At 38.3% G+C, this 17,835-nt stretch overlaps 1 protein-coding gene across 5 annotated transcripts in view; it reads right to left on the bottom strand.

Annotated features, from left to right (window-relative positions):
- myo16 (myosin XVI) overlaps positions 1-17,835 on the bottom strand; it is a 137,611-nt gene that overhangs the window by 77,297 nt on the left and 42,479 nt on the right. For all 5 annotated transcript variants that reach the window (XM_046845155.1, XM_046845154.1, XM_046845158.1 and 2 more), the window contains exons 3-4: positions 7,814-7,884; positions 6,794-6,937 (exon numbers count right to left, since the gene is read on the bottom strand). In XM_046845155.1, the coding sequence (XP_046701111.1) occupies positions 6,794-6,937; positions 7,814-7,884 (215 nt within the window). The remainder of the gene's footprint in view (positions 1-6,793; positions 6,938-7,813; positions 7,885-17,835) is intronic.

Below are 17,835 nucleotides of genomic sequence, written 5' to 3'. Positions count from 1 at the left end.
AATTTTATTTGGAGGATTTCAATGGAATATTGTCACAAGTAGAGCAAATGTGCGTGTGACATGTCAGGTAGAGCAGTTTTGAAGCAGGGATGGATGTACAGACAATAGAAGGCTGTGTTCACTATGAAGGTGTACTAAGCTTTTACAAATCTACTAGTATATCAACATATACAGTTATATGTGTGTGTGTGTGTGTGTGTGTGTGTGTGTGTAGGAAAGCCACGGTGAAAACCCTGAACTACCTTATGAAGGAGCTCCAAAACGTGTATCCATGGCAACGGACCAGTCCATTCTGTGATGGCTGACTCACCAGTGTGTGTGTGTGTGTGTGTGTGTCTGTGTGTGTGGAGACAGTAGAGGGAATGCTGATGTTAATGAGGCCTCATTAACATGGAGGAGAATCCTCCAGTGCTCTGTCTTAATAATCATGCCACAGAAAAACACAAGCAAGTGACAGAGTAAACTCCTGAAATAACAGCTATAATGACGTAATCATCATTCACACCTAAACATGTCCATCTCTGTGTGGGCATGTAAAGCACACATTCAACACCTTTACAGTGACTCTTTTCACCCTCCTACATATTCTTTCATATTCTACATATCTCGTTGTATTCTAAATTGCCTTCCAAAAAAGGACCATAAACTTAAACAGGGATCATCTTTAAAGAGGAGTTCCAGCAAGAGAGTGACAGGGTAATAGTGGGGTCACGTTTCACTAGAAACTGTTCAGAATACAAGATTTCACAATGAGCACCTGTAATAAAAGCTTATGCTAGGTTATAGAGAGAACATCATAAAAATCCTGTTTCTCTGCCGGGGCTTGTAAAAGAAGAGAAAGTGGTAGAATAAAGTAGTTCCATTATTGGCACACAACTGTGCAGAAATATGACCCGATTCATGTTTAATATAGCGTTACACCGAACATGTGCTACGTCCACTGCAAATTTTTAATCTAATATTCCGTCATGAGACGATTTGATTTTATTGAGTTAAATATTTTAGTTTCGAGATATTTCTTTATATTTCTTTGTGTGGCTGCTTGTGCAAGCTTTCAATCTTGGTCGGTACTGAAACAGTATGCATAAAAAGTCCATGGTATAATAACCAAACTACTCAAACATTATGAGTCATCCTTGTAAATATCTGCATTTCTCTTATAAACTATATGGACAAAAGATTGTGGACACCTAGCCATAGTATTTGCTTTCAGAACACTTTGTTCCACATTTAGTCCCCATTTGTTGTTATAATAATCTCTACTCTTCTGTAAAGATGTTCCATAAGATTTTGGACTGTGGTTGTTTTTGCTCATTTAGCCACAAGGGCACTAGTAAAAACATAGGGTCAAGAGACCTGGGGTGCAGTCAATCTTCCAATTCATCCCAAAAGTGCTTAGGAGGGTTGAGGTCAAAGCTCTATATCAGGCCACGCAAGATCTTCCACTCCAACCCATGTATTGTCATGCTTGAACAGGTTGGGGTCTCATGGTTCAAGCAAACGGAAAATTGAATGCTACTGCATGCAAAGACATCCTACACAATGGTGTGCCTTCAACCTTCTACCACATGAGATGGAAAATGCAGGTGTCCCAATACTTTTGTCCAGACAGTGTATGTTTTTGCATAAGTGTATACATTTTATAATAGCTATATTAGCTTTGAAGATGAATGTGTTCTCTTAACAAGAACAAGTCTGAAAAATGTAGCATCCCATTGAGTTAAACAGAAGAGACTATTAAATTCAAAAACTCCTCCACCTCAGCTGTCTCCAATGTTATTCTGAATAGTTGTTACTACATTATCAGGTTTCTATAATAAATTTGACAGCTGGAGATAAGAAAAAAATAAAACTACAGAATCTACAAAGTCTAAACCTCTATGTCCTTGTAGCTTTGGTATGGCAATGCCCCTCCTGTAATACAGTATTTATAGAATAAAATAATTCCTTTATTTCTAACAGACCTCAGATATCAGATGGATCTAAATTACAAGTACTGGTTGTTTTTGTCTCTGCTTTCTCATTAATTGTATTTCTTATTTTTTCTTCTTTTGGCTTCTCCCATTAGGGGTCGCCACAGCGGATCATCCATCTCCAAACCCCCTGTCCTCTACATCTGCCTCTTTCAAACCAACTACCTGCATGTCTTCCCTCACAACATCAATAAACCTCCTCCTTAGTCTTCCTCTTTTCCTCCTTCCTGGTGGCTCCATCCTCAGCATTCTCCTACCGATATACCCCATGTCCTTCCTCTGCACATGTCCAAACCCTCTCAATCTCGCCTCCCTCACCTTGTCCCCAAAACGTCCTACATGCGCTGTCCCTCTAATAAACTCATTTCTAATCCTGTTTACCCTTATAATAGGACTGTTCCTAATCTCTTTCAGGTTGCATCTCCTACATAGAACATAGTCCACCTGTGTGCACCTTTCTCCACTCTTATATACGTCACCCTATGCTCCTCCTTCTTCTTAAAATAAGTGTTCACCACTGTTATTTCCATCCTTTTAGCAAAATCTACCACCACCTGCCGTTCCGCATTCCTCTCCTTAAGGTCATACCTACTCATCACCTCCTCATCACCACCTTCTACCACTTCATCTAATTCACTCCAGACTTTTTTCTCTCCTTGTTCACACGACCAAATTGTGGAGCATAAGCACATTTTATTATCACCCCATTAACTTCCATCTTCACGTTCATCACCCTATCAGAAACTCTCTTCACCACCACTACACTCTTACTGTTCTCTTACTTCAAAATCACCCCTACACAATTTCTCTTTCCATCCACACCATGATAGAACAGTTTAAACCTTCATTCAATGATCCTGGCCTTAATTCCTTTACTTTACTTGGTCTCCTGGGCAACAAGCATGTCTTTCTTCCTTCTCTCCATCATATCAGCTATCTCTCTCCCTTTACCAGTCATAGCACCAACATTTAAAATACCAACCCTAACCTCCACCCTCCTACACTTCTCCTTGTCCTGCCGTCTCTGTAGTCTTCTCCTTCTCCTCCTTCGGCCAACAGTAACCCAATTTCCACCGGTACCCTGTTGGCTAAGGATACCTGTAGCGGACGCTGAATGCTCTTCCTAACTCAACCCTCCCCATTTATCAAGGCTTGGGGCCGTCACTAAGAGTGCACTGGCTTGTGCAACCCTAATGGCTGGGTTGCTTCCTCATTTACTCATTAATGCATAATCATTCCATTCACCTCCCAGACATGTGTCTTTCTGTTATTGATTTTGTTAACATTCAACTTAAGTTTATGATGAATAACAAATAGAGACAAATAGAGACATCATCCCCTTCATCCCCCTTTTTTTTGCCTAAAAAACATTCAGATATAAAACCTTCCTGGTAAATATTTATATTTCGAGCATGAAACTGCACAAGTGAAAAAACTGGAACGTGCCTGTGCTATAATTACAGTGTAATTTCCTTGGTCTCACGAGCTCTCCTGCAATCTCCTCATACTCCACTATGCAAATGAGGTCTACTTTCAGAGACATTCATTCATGCATTTCCTTATTTGTACACAGAAATGCGTACACACACACACACACACACACACACACACAAACACACAGCTGCAAAAATCACACCATACATATTTCTTTTCTTTCTCACTAATACACACACACACACACACACTCTCAGACTTACCACAGCTGACAGCAGAGATGTTCTACATGAGGAAATATTTGCTACAACAGAAACAAAAATCTCATGCTCTCCCCATCACCAGTGCAATGACGTCATGGAAATGATGAGCGAATATCACTTTGACAGATCATACATGAATAATGCAGCTCCTCATTTCTGACATGTTTTCTTATATTATACACCACCTCGGTGAGCACTGCTGCAGAAAAAAAAAGAAAAAGAACTAAAAGAATGGGAACTTGAACTACTTTACTATTAGAAATGTAAAACTAACTGAGATGTGTGTTTCTACATGTGAGAGCATAAAGCATGTTCATCTAACACATAGAGTATCTTCTAGAGGAATAATCCAGTAATACAGTATTACCTATAATATTCTGTATGCTCATTCTCCTAATTAGAAATATTTAATTCTGCACCAGCTGCATCACCACGACACCAAAAGCTGTGTTTGCATGTTTGAGTCCTGCCTTGCCACCCTTACCTGTGTTTCATCCTACCAGAGAAAAAAACAACAGCAGGATGGTTACATCAAAGGTTACATCAAACATAAAACACACACACACACACACACACACACACACACACACACACACACACACACACACACACACACAGCCAATCAGAGCCCAGAGCAAACACTATGCATCTGGATTAAATTGCAAATTAGAGCAAATCAACAATCTCACTCACCCGCACCACGTAGAGGACAAATTCTTCAGAAAGACCTTATAAATCAACAAATATTTAGCGAAAAAAGAAAAAAAAAAAAAATGGATTTATTTATATAATTTGGTATGTCAGATGTTATATCTGAAATTTTTAATCAGTTCAATATTATTGGTATAGTACGTTTAACATTGAACAGCTTTTGCAGCTTTCCAGAAATAAATCTTAAATTCGTATATTTGTCCTTATACGTTTATTTCAAATGAGCAAACCAGAGGCACTTAGGAGTTTTCAAATCAGAAGGGGAGAAAGTCCAATTTCATAAAATGACTTGCTTCTAATTAATGATCATAATTCTTTGATGCCAGAAATATTAAGACTCCAGTCATGTTGTATTTGGTATTGGTGCAAACACGTCTCTATCAATTCATCTATAAATATTTTCTTTGTAAAAGCAATTTCTTTATCTACAACACTAATCAGGACAGAGAGGGTCAATAAAAAAAAGTTCTTGCTTCTCTAATCAAATATCGCTAGCTAGTTGCTAGTTTCCAGTGTCTAGTCAGATGAGCTGCCTTAAGATGAATAATTTACACAACAGTGTGTGATCAGCTAAATCACATCACAGTATCTGCTACAGAAGCCATGACAGTTTGTGCTCAGAAGCAGCCGCAGAACTCGAGTTCCTGAACTGCTGCCAATTTCGTTCATACGACCAAAGCCTCTGCTACAGCACTCCTTCAGTTCAGTTCTCTAAAATACTTCACAAGGTTCAAATGCGGTCTGCAAGACGATTATTTTTTCGAGAGTTAAGATATGGCCAGTGATTTTGGAGGAAGTTTGAAAAATCAGTGGTCATTGTTCCTTTTAAAGCTCATAGAATGCTTGCACATGCTTTGCCTTGAATACAGCATCTGAATGCTGATATAAGAGACATAAGAAGAGGGACTTTCTGGATTCTTTGCATGTTAGTTGTCAGGTCCACATTTCCTGTACCACAGATACTACAGTACTATATTATATACTATACTGTATAGCATGAATATCGGGGGGGTTGAGTAGATGTTTACTGACACTGCCGGTAAACTCATGTGTCTTATTAGTGGAGCGAATGTGGCTGTAATTAAGGAATTGAATCTAAGACGGAACTACAAGTCAAAACATCAGGAGAAGCTGAAAATCCTGAATGCAGAGCAGAAGATACAGAAAGTAGAAGAGTTAAAAGAAGAATCTGACATTTCAGCAGAGGTTTTTCACCACAGCAAAATCACAAAGTGAAGCTGGTGTGAAAGCAGAGGAGAAATCAGAGTCACATCAGCCGGTTATTTACTGAGGGAGAGTTTCTGAAGAGCTGCATGATGAAGCTGTGAGACATCTGGTGTTTGACTGGAGATATTTTTATGGAGAGCAAAATATTTTAAATTATTTAAAGTTTAAGTTGATTAATTCTGGAATAATATTCCTGTCTTTTTTTATTCATATTTATGTTAAAATAACATTGTTTTAGTGTGTTCAATAAATCTTTATCCTGTTCGGGCCACGACCTAAAGTGTGCTTTGAGTTTTGGCCCCCTGTGCAATTGAGTTTGACACCCCTGCTGTACATGATGTACTCAGACATGCAAATACACATCTAACAAGCTTGCTGCCTCAGTACATTCACAATGATGAAGTAAGGAACGTTTGAGTCATAGGCAGTCACACTTGTCATCTTGTCTGGCTTATTTTCACATTCATCCATCGCTACATAATCCCATTTAATCTTCTGGAGGTGGGTGTGACGGAGATTATGGCCAGAGGAGTAAATAATAACAAAACTGCAAGGAGGATGTGGCAGGTGTGAGAACTTGAGGAGGAACTTTTTTTTTGCTTTACAAAAACTGCATTCATTTGCATAAATATTTCAGAAATGCAATCATAGCACAGCGCTCCAGAATTCATTTTATTTCTCAGAAGGGCATGATTAACTTTCTAAAACAGCATGGATCTAATTCAAATGACTGTTTTTTTATTAAAATGCATTCATTCTAATTATTGCTCTTGATTGATATTTTTGCACTGTCGTCAGGTTTTTGTTTCTATAGTAACAACTTATTTAAGATACACAACATGAGATATCATGGATATTTAATGCATTTATTAAAAAATGGTAATCGTTTGCAAATAGCTGTGATATAAGAGAAATAAACAGTCCTGAACCTACTGTTATTAGGAAAGAAAAAATGTCAGTGTGATAACGGCACACACTATCCTAGTTTTGTCTGCTTTCTTCTGTTGTAGTTTATTCGAGTTCCTTCTCTATTTTGGCAAAATACTGATTACAAGAAAAATACATATTGTGAGAAAAATCTTTTTCTAAGGTGTAAAATTCTTGTGTGTGTGTGTGTGTGTGTGTGTGTGTGTGTGTGTGTGTGTGTGTGTGTGTAGGTGGGTGGGAGGTTGTATTAAAGCTCACCAAAAGCAGCAGCAGAGTCATATCAGTGTGGTTGCAGGCACAGGCCACATGCAGCGCAGTCCAGAGGGCCTCATCCTGCAGATTGACATTTAGGCCTCGTTCTATCAGAATCTCTGCTGCAAACACATTGTCATGGCGAGCGCACTGCAGAAAAAAAAATGCAGCACCATGGGTAAATGAAGGGCACTGTGGGCAGATGGCCGCCAAAATTCTAACAGTGCAACAGAGAAATAATAATCATACCAAATAATGAATAAACTTCACATTGATAATGGCCATTTGGGCAAATTTCGCTGAAGAGGTTTTTTTTTGTCTCATTCCATTCAGAGGGTAATTATGAAACTAAAATGAAATCATTTTGAAAATAAAAACACAATTTGTTCGAAAAGTCCACTGGTGCCACTTGATGTCTCACTGGTGTACTATAAAAAACACACTGCTTGCTTCTGTTTATTCCTGGCTATAATCACAAGTCTTGTATCTGGAATGCTTGTAAATAAATTGTATCCAATGCTCCAATTACAATCTGGCTTTCAAGTGGAGTTTAAACTGGCACATTTTTTGAGTATTAATTATTATTATTATTTTTCAAAGATGTTATTGAGGTTGCCATTACATGTTCAAACTCATTAGCAAAAGTTCAGTGTGAGTTCAATTTAAGGACAACTGTGGGTTTGTATCCAAAAGGGTATCAAATGCTACTATCTGGACCCTGGCCAAGGCCATTCATTCCTAACTGTTTCATCAGTGGTCAAAAAGCTCAGCCTGTTCTGTGACTCTTCATTTTCTTTCATGTGTAAGACACAGTTTCAGGAATAAACAAAGAGGGGAAAAATACTATGTAGCAATACAATGACTAAATAATGGATCAGATTTTTTTTTCCTCAAGGAAAAAAAGTTTCAGAAAGAGAATGCTCAGGAGGTGTGTAAGAATGGTTTTCATCTGGAAGGATGGCTGATTGAAAGAAGCTTAGTGGAAGACCTCTTTAGAGGGAACATGGTGTTGAAGTGTGTTCATACCAGATGGAGCAGTGAACCTCCTGAAGAGAGAAGTGTGTTCAGGTCAGCTCCCTCCTTCAGAAGCTTCAGCACTATAACAAGACACACACACACACACACACACACACACACACACATATTATTTAATAGCAAACAAAAACCCAAGATGCCAGTAGATATTTAGTTGATTTTATACATTATTGCAGCCTACACCTTTGAACCGGTCACTTTTTTCCCCTATATCTCTCATTATTTCTAACACTTATTATGTTTATTGTCTCTCATACCAAGCTGATACTGCAAGATAATCCTACACATGGCCTACACATCACCCCTTTGTTTTTTTATAATTAAACAAAGGTCTCCACTCCTCTGTATAGGTAGATATTGGAGTTCTGCCAATTCATCTATAAAAGCATTAGTGAGATTAAGCACTGATGCCAGCTAAGAAAGCCTCGGGTTCCAATGCATCTCAAATGTGTTCAGTGGAGTTGAGGTCAGGGCTTTCTGCATATCACTTGAGATCTTCTATACTAACTTTGGTAGATGTACATCTTCCAAGGTAGATCTTCCAAACCAAACTTTATGGAGCTTGCTTTGTACTCAGGTACTGCTGGAACAGTTTGGGGCCCTTGGATTCAGTTATTGTAATGGAATATTAATACATGTTCTCTATGGACCTTTAATGCAGGGCATATAGTTTACACTAAAAGGTTATATGTATGTGGATGCCTGAACATCTCAATATACTGTACTGGTAGAATTGTGAATGCTTATTACATACTAACCACAGCCTGCTACAGTCTCCACACCCACCTCTACTTTAACATCCACCCCTCTCCCAGACCTGCTTTACACACACACACACACACACACACACACACACACACACACACACACACACACACACACACACACACACACACACACACACACACAGGCCAAAATCCATTGCTATTTTAGTGATGCTGCATTTATCCTCCAACAGAAAAGTATATCTTGTACTCCTGTTAATCTGCTGTACTAAGCATGATTATATGATGTTGAAATAACCAATGATGACAAAAGGAAAGGAATGTAGCATTGGCCTGCACTGCTATGATGAATATAATTTTAACACTAGACATTATAGTGTGAATCTCCTCATTAAGGACAATGATTCATTAAATTTGTTTTTTTGAGGCTAATATGACAAGCAAAAAAATTATAAATGATCACAGAGAAGCAAATATCTACCACTGACCAGAGAATAATCTTTACTTGCAATGTTGTCAAAAACTATTGTCAAATACATTTTTATAAAGCTGTGTGTTCATTTTTTTTTTTTTTGCATGTACTGGTGTTTGGGCTGGTGTACATACAGTACAAGCACCACTTGATAATGTTAATAACTAGAAAAACCCTTTTTCGAACTGCTAGAAGGCCATCGCTATCAACTGAAATGCTGAAATCACTGAAGAGACAGGGAATCCTTTTCATTGTTTTCTTTGCAATAAAAATTAACTATCCTTGCACTTATGTGTCCTATGAAGAAGGAGTGACAGCTACTGCACAAATCTGAATCAGCCACAGTACATTTACCCTGGGCTTAAAGCTAACCTTTTATTCTCCGCACTCGTTGGGGAAAAGAGGTTCGGGTGCAATCATACACACCCCATTAAACGTGACAGTGTGGAAATGCTCTAATCCTCCAAATCCATATCCCTTGTTCCCTAAAACTATTCACTGTGTAGCTTCGGTTCCAATGTGGTGCAGTGATAAATGAGAAAAGCTTAAAGAATGATTAGCTGAAAGGTCTCCTACAGGAAATGGATTCCCAAACTATTATATGCTGAGCTTACAGTACAGGAAAATAATAACGAATGAAGACACTGCAGAGGAAATGAGGATAAATGCATGCTGTAAAAAAGGACACTGTCTGCAATCAGGGCCTATTTAGTACCAACTACTGCATAGACCATTTAGAACTTCTAATACCAATATGATCATTTTGAATATCCACTAAAACACTTAGTACTTTTTGTTATTTTTGTACAGCTGTCTAAATGATGTGTAGTCCCACACTTTGATATCACTCAGAAGAAACTTGGTTTTCTCTTCTCAGGTTTCCTTCCTCAACCCATTCCACAGAGTTTTTCCCTTTCCGTTAAGCTGCTTTATAAGACTATTGTAGAAAAAATAAATAAATAAATAAATAAATAAAATGAGCCGGGTAAAACAATAATAATGTATTATAATCATATTGTTCTTTGTATGGGGGTTTTATATTAAGACCACTATAGGACTAAATATGTATCCACCCTATGGCTTTGTGCTTCCAGTGTAATTGCAATGCATAGAAAAATATGCATTCAAAGCAAGTAACATCTGCACCATCTGCCAGTTTGTTTTGAAAAGACCTCATCACGAGTGAAAAACCTTAATAGCGAGAGATGGGTAATGGCTAATTATCCCATGATCTGCCTGGTTATGCATTTCCTCTCCCATTGTGCTTCAGTGGGAACCTTAAAGAGAGTTGTTACACTAAATGTAATGATATATTTCCCAAATTGATACTCATTTTTATCCCCTAGTGTGCTCTTCACATAGCTAGACAGGACACACATGTGCTTAATCTCAAACATGAGTGTGACTGGACATCTATGTATGGTGTGGGTGCAAATCCCATGTTAAATAAAGCCTGTGGGCATTTCTTTCTGCATAGCCTGTACAGAGCTCTGTAAAGTACACTAATACTGCATAGCGTATGTAACACAAACCAAAAGCCATCAAAATTCAAGCTGTGGAACACCATGACAACCATTTTATGTAACGTTTTCAGATGAACACACATACAGCAAGTGGTCTGTCAGCTCTGCTCACTTCAAAGTTCAGACAGCAGACCAGCATGCCTGCTCCATTCTATTAATCAGTCAGGCCAATCTGCAATCATTAGCAGAGCAGGTTCCTTAATTAATTTCTCAGAGCCCGAGCAAGTCCCTTTTCTCAAATGAGCAGGGGGGTGAGAGCTTGCACAGACACCACTGTGCCACAGGCCAGACACTTTCTCACTAGATACAAAGGTTCAGAATCTTGCCAAGAGCTTGTTGGCATACATTAGGAAATGTCTGTTACACCTCCTGTTTTAACGCATTCTATCCAGAGCTGTTCATCTTCTATCTAGCTTATTACAATCAAGTGGCATTCGATCCAGAGCAAGTTCCATTAAGATTTAGACAGCAGTGGATCCACTTGAGCATAGAACTGGAAAATTTTGTGCTGACTGTGGCAAAAGACAGAGCAGGGTTTATTACCTAGAGCTTAGTCTATGAAGTACATCTGTTAGTCAGTTAAGTACAGGGCACTCTAAGAGATACTCAGCCTACTTGTAAAGCTCAGTCAGGTCTGTAACTAAATAGAGGTCAAGAGGAACCCTTTGATGTTCTCCACTGCATGCCCTTTGTTGAATAGAACTTCCCCCTTTTTATATACAGGGAAATATTCATGCATCATCTCATTCTTGCTCCATCAGTACCAATATGCCAGAGGCTGTTCACCTTATAGTCCAGGCTCTACTCTTGATTTTCAGGTACAGACTCACTGAACAGAGCCAAAAAAGTGATTTGCAGTGCATGAACCCCTTCATCGCTGGGTTTATTTGGGGGAGGTGGTAGCTCATTGGTTAAGGCTCAGGGTTACCGTTCGGGGGTTCAAGCCCCAGGATTGCCAAGCTGCCACTCTTAGGGCCCTTGAGCAAGGCCCTTAACCCTCTGTGCACTCTGACCCCAGCTTTTTTAAGATTGCTGGGATATACGAAGAAAGAATTTCACTGTGCTGTAAATGTAGATGTGATGAGTACAAAGCTGTAACTTTTCTTTCTGTTGTCCTTATCTGTCCTCCATTATGTGATGCCTTGCTGTCTATTCACTTCTTCCAGACATACCACCTCCACTTCAGGTTTGGGAGCCTGAATTCGACTCTTGTGATTGGCTGATGTGATGGGGGCTTTCAACATGCAATGACAGAAATGCTTTCAGTGTTTCACAGAAAACACCTTTTCACGTATAAATGCAAAATGGAAAGGGCAAGAATTAAAACAGTGGAGTGCAGGACAAAAAGAATGTTGTTCTACCTGCTTGCTTATTGTAGTTAACCTAATGGATTACATTAAGGCACATGCTGGATACCGCATGCTACAGTGGGCAAAACGTGCAGTTTGTAACTGGAAAACGGCATCCCAGCTGTTCTCATATGTGGCATTTCCATGGAAACCAGGCATGATGGTAAAGCATGAGAGTCAGGAAAGGGCAAGGAAGAGAATTGTGGGCTGAGAAAAGAATGATGGGTTGAAGAAAAATAAAAGGTGAGTAAGAAAAATAAGAGGTGATGCACTGAGTGGGAAAAAGGTGCGTTGAGATGCAGAGAACGTGAGCCATTACTTTCTGCACGTGAAACAGGCTTAACTGAGCAGAACCTGCTTAAATTAAATTGGATTTGGGGATGGGGAGGTGGGGGTTAGTGCAAAAGAGAGAAGAAGTGGGCGGGAGGAGGTTTTGGACCAGTAGATATTTTCACTGTCTGCCCACTCACCGCCACTACTGGATTTTCAAACCAAAACCGTGACACCTTCTCACTTTCCAAGCGTTACTGAAAGCTGCATATACCTGCCTCATTGCACAGAAATGTAATTTTATACCTCTCGCTTAGCACACCTCTTTTAATGGAAGCAAGAAATAAAGAAGATCTTGTGTCAGACAGCTAAAAGCTCAATGATCTAACAAAGTCCCAAAGGCAGGTGCATTGTTTTCTTTCAGAATTAAAATGTTCTCTCTATTGTGGAACCAGCATTAATATGTTTCGTAAGATTTTCTAAGTGAGCAGAATAAAGTGTAGGCTGTTACTATTATTGTTAGATTTTAAAGGCACAGGAATCTGTGGTTAATCCAAATGAAAAACTACATGCTAGAGAATGCACTAGCCTTACACCAAACGCTAAAGAAGGGTCCAGAGCCCACAGTGTCTCCAGGGGCTCTTATTCTATCTATTACTACAAGCAAAGAAAAAATGGGAGGAAAGAGTCGAGAGAGATCGCAGGAGAGTAAGAATAAGAAAGTGGAGAATATTTTTCTTTTACATCTGCTTCAGCACTTTCTCCTCTTTAGAACTGATTCCTCAAATCATTTCCTTTCCTCATTTGTACCATCAACATTAATGTTATGTCTGGAGAAAGAGAAAAAAATAAAAATCATCGTATCTCTATAGCCAAATTAACAAGTCTTGTCAAACAGAAGGCCACAGTTACATGTCTTGATTGAATAGCACCAAGAAAAAAAATACATATTTTATATATATATATATATATATATATATATATATATATATATATATATATATATATATATATATATATATAAAATCAAGAGATGAACACTAAGAGTAAGTCCTTGATTGGGTAGTGGGGGGTTTTTAATGAAATCAGCCAGGCAGAACCACGTTTACAGCAGTGATCTAGTGGAGTGCTCCCACACCACGAAATAACTAAATCCAATCCCATTCTCGCCTCTTATCACTAACCTATGAGGGGCACACTCGGAATCCATTACAGCTCCACTCAGGAACATAAGCAGTACCACACTAAGTCCTAACACTAGACATACAAATCTATCATTCCTAATTATTTAGTTCTTCTGTCCAAATGAAAAGTACAAGCTTGTGTGATTCCTTATAGATTTTATGTACAATGATTGTGTTTATTGTTTACTACACCTGGTACTAGTGTCTGAACATTCTTCTTTCAACAACACAAGCCATTATAATCAATTGTAAATTTATGATGAATAAACAGGTAGAGAAAATGCATGGGTGAGGTTTGAGTGAGGTTTGTGACATTTTAGTTGAATAGAGTGAGATAAACTGAGCAATGTTGCTTAATATCTCAGTACCAGTTTGTTTTGAATTATGTCACTGGTTAGCTTTCTTGACAACATCCTGGTTTAGCATGATTTCTACATCTCAAAGGCATTAAGTGTGTGCAAAAATAATTAAATAACTCCAGAGCTAAATATGCTAATGTGCAGCTTTCAGCATTGAATGCATTTTTAGGATAAAAGTTACTTCAGGTGCTAATGTAAACTGCTTTGGCCTATAACTATATATTTTCTGGGTTACACTTTAATTCTAATTTGATTTCCAGTAGTCATATATGCTAGTTTCTGCCTTCAGATGTACATACTTCGAGTAGAAAAGTAGTAGTGTATTTTAATGTAGACCTGATACAATAAGGTTTGCCACTAAAACCAAGCTTACTTCAAGGCACAAGCAAGACAAATCAATGTCATAGCCAGGCCTGATGTTTGTAATCTTTTAGCTTCCTGGCCTTGTGCAGACTGTAATATGTAATCTTCCTTAGTTATTGTGAAAGTCATGGGCTGCTGTGGCATAATTTAAAGCAATTAACTTAGATAGATAGCATAGTAACATAGCAGACATAATGGTTGACAATGGTCTTTCCACACAGATGGAGAAATGGTAAGACCTGGAGTCACATAAGCACATAAGAGCAGTTAATGATTCTCTTTACAATATCTGTATTTTAAGCCTGTACTTGTAAACAAATTATACATTGCCCTTTCTTGTTGTTTTTTGTTACAGAATGTTCTGTTTTTTGGCAAACGATGAAAAAAGGAGAGGCGTGACCATTTGGTGGAGTTAAAAATTGAACAATTTATGTCCAGTGTTTAGTGGAAATATATATTAAATATTTTTTTATAATTGAGAATATTATGCTATAGGCACTTGTGTATTTTTATTTTATATATATATATATATATATATATATATATATATATATATATATATATATATATATATATATATATATACACACACACATACTAAAGCGTATAAAGACATTGTCTCAAAGCAGCTTTACAGAAATCAACAGTCAAGGTAAATGGTGTGCATTTATCCCTGATGAGCAGCCGTGGCGACTGTGGCAAGGAAAAATTTGATGTAATGAGGAAGAAACCTTGAGAGGAACCAGACTCAAAAGGGGAACTCATCCCCATTTGGGTAACATCAAAAGTTTGATCATAAATCTTTCAACAATACAGAACACTGGAGAGTGGGAACTAACATGAGCACTAGAGTGTGATTATAAGTAATGCTCTTTCTACAGTCTTATACAGTCATTATGGTTATAAAACTAGGAGCTACTAAGCAACTTATAAAATAGCTCAACATTTGTGATTAACATTTGTTATAGTGTTAACTGGAATGATTATACTTATATTGAGCAAATTAATATAATATATTAAGGTTTTTTAATTCTTTCTTTATACAAAAGGCTAAGAGACTAGGAGGGGAACCCTCTACCCTCTATATAAAGATAATGATCTACTAATGTCATTCTTAAACTTGCAAATAAGAGCAAAAGGGCTATAATAATATCAAGGTAGCATTTTGTATTATATGCAGGTGGTGAAATCGAAACCTTACTTGCATTCACTAAAGTCCTCGGGTCTATTCATATCTGTGGATATCATCAAATTTATAATGGAAGACAACATAAAATTCAATACAAACCCAATAACAGCACAAGACCTGTAGCAAACATACCTCACATCAGCACCAGGAGTAGTGTGCACAAAACAATAGAGGCGAGATTGATTTTCGCATTCAGTATGCTGAGAGAAGCAGATGCTCACGCTACACTCTCTCCCCAGCCAGCTGAAGTTCAAGATATGAGTGTGGTTTATGGGATATGGGATAACGCACTAACACAGACCATCAACAACAAAATAATATACAGGACAAACCAAATAATATTCATGTGTCCCAAGTTACTCAGAGTGGAACTAGAGTTTGAAGCAGAAGCATTATTAATCTTAGATGTAGTTTGACTTGTGTTGACGTGAGTGTGTATGGGGGTAATAAAGGCATTGCTTTGTGATAAAATATTCACTAAACATGCAGCACTTCTCCAGATGGAAGCCTTATCCTCTAATCTCTGCCTGATGGAGGAGGAAGAAGCAGTGACAAGGTTTAATCAGCACACAAAGACAATCACATGCACAGACTGAGGGAGAAAGAGGGATTACAAAAAAAAGAGTTGCACATGCAGTATGGTGTCTGCAGTTCCACACCCAACTCATTAACAGCCAAAGCCAGGCTGAGCTCAGTGCAGTAAGAATTGCTCCAGTGCACAAGTAAAGGCCTGTCGAAATGCAGCACAGCATAACGACTTATGATGAGGAAAGGCTAATTAAATAGAGTTCGATTTCAAACAGGTGTCAAAAAAGCTGAAAAGGTACCACTCGTTTAGCAGCTGAGTGATGGATATGTGGATTATCTGTAAAGTATTTCTGTGAAATATCATAACCTCACTGCTACATCTGCATATTGTACTCAATGAAAGGCATTAATTAACAACAGCTTTGCAATTATGTCCTACAGAGAAGAAATAAGGGAAATTGGAGGGAAATATGCTTTAAGGGGTTATAATGTCCACTCCTTGTGTTAGAGCCTCAAGGATGAACATATCTGGGAATAATAATTAAAATACACCTGTTAACTTCATTTGCAATCTGTTCATAAAAAACAACAATTACATGTAGATATGCCACAACCCTTCAACTCAAAACAAACCTTTTTATATATTTTCACATTGTTTTGAGAAAATTTTATTTTTGCCTGAAAATTGTCTACTTCAAAAAATGGTAACTAATGTACTGCTAGCTAGCTAGTTAATAGTAGTTAACAGCTAGTTAACAAATAGGTAATCAGCCATGACAAGAATGAAGCTAGCAAGAGTTGTTTTACAGAAGTATAGATAGGTTTGTTGTTTGAGCGAGTTCTAAGACTGCTCTATAGCATGCTAACACCAGCATGTTCAAACATGTTAACAACCATGCTGATGCTGCAAAAGGTGGAGTAAGAGTGAGCACCTTTGCAGATCTATACACGTGGTGCTGAGGAGGTGGACGGTGCAATGTGGCGGAAATACTGTACACCTGTGGTCCCCAACCTTTTTTGCGCCACGGACCAGATTAATGTCGGACAATATTTTCACGGACAGGCATAAAAACTGTGTTTTTTTTTTATTTTAAATATAATAATAATCGTGAATCCAATGTGGTGTTGTTTGTTCATTTTGCTAGCTTGGGGATTTGAATTCAGCGGTAATGTATTATGTGTTACCGGCCGGAGCAGCCCCTTTAAGAAGGTAGCGGATGTAGGTAAGACGTGACCGAGGCCAGGCATCTTCACATGCATCAAGAGTGAGTCATAGACAGATGTGACGGAGAGAATCCGGTAATTTTCCAAAATCGTTCAGAATCAGATAATAAATAAAACTGAAATAATGTAAGTGTAACAGACTTTATCATAAGTTATGTATTCTTTCTGTGCGGCCCGGTACCAATTGGCCTGGGGGTTGAGGACCACTGCTGTACACCACAAAGAGATGGTGCCTGGCTATTTTGATGTGACTACAAAGAGTTACATAGGTACAAAACCTAACAATAAACTACAGCACCAGTGTCAAGAGAAGCAACCGGCACCCAGACAGAGTTTCATGGCTGAACTATTAACTACTAACAGAATAAATGAGTAGAGTATAGTATAGTATAGTACACAACCGATCAGACATAACTTTATGACCACCTGCTTAATACTGTGTTTTTCCCCCCTTTTGCTGCCAAAACAGTTCTGACCCGTAGAGCATTAAAAGCATTTCTTTAGAACTTCTTCAGCAATTTGATCTACAGGAGCTTGTCTATTGGCTCGGACCACACGGACCAGCCTTCGCATCCCAAATGCATCAATGAGCCTCGGCCGCCCATGACCCTGTTGCTGGTTCACCACTGTCCCTTCCTTGGACCACTTTTGATAGATACTGACCACTGCAGACCAGAAACATACCAAAAGAGTTGCAGTTTTGGAGATGCTCTAACCCAGTCATCTAGCCATCACAATTTGGCTCTCGTCAAACTCCCTCAAATCCTTACGCTTGCTCATTTTTCCTGCTTCTAACACATCAACTTTGAAGACAAAATGTTCAAGTA

The sequence above is a fragment of the Silurus meridionalis genome, chromosome 3, assembly GCF_014805685.1.
Source record: "Silurus meridionalis isolate SWU-2019-XX chromosome 3, ASM1480568v1, whole genome shotgun sequence".
NCBI classification, from domain to species: domain Eukaryota; kingdom Metazoa; phylum Chordata; class Actinopteri; order Siluriformes; family Siluridae; genus Silurus; species Silurus meridionalis.
The sequence above is the reverse complement of the archived record's forward strand: the minus strand, read 5'-3'. Positions and strand labels throughout refer to the sequence as shown.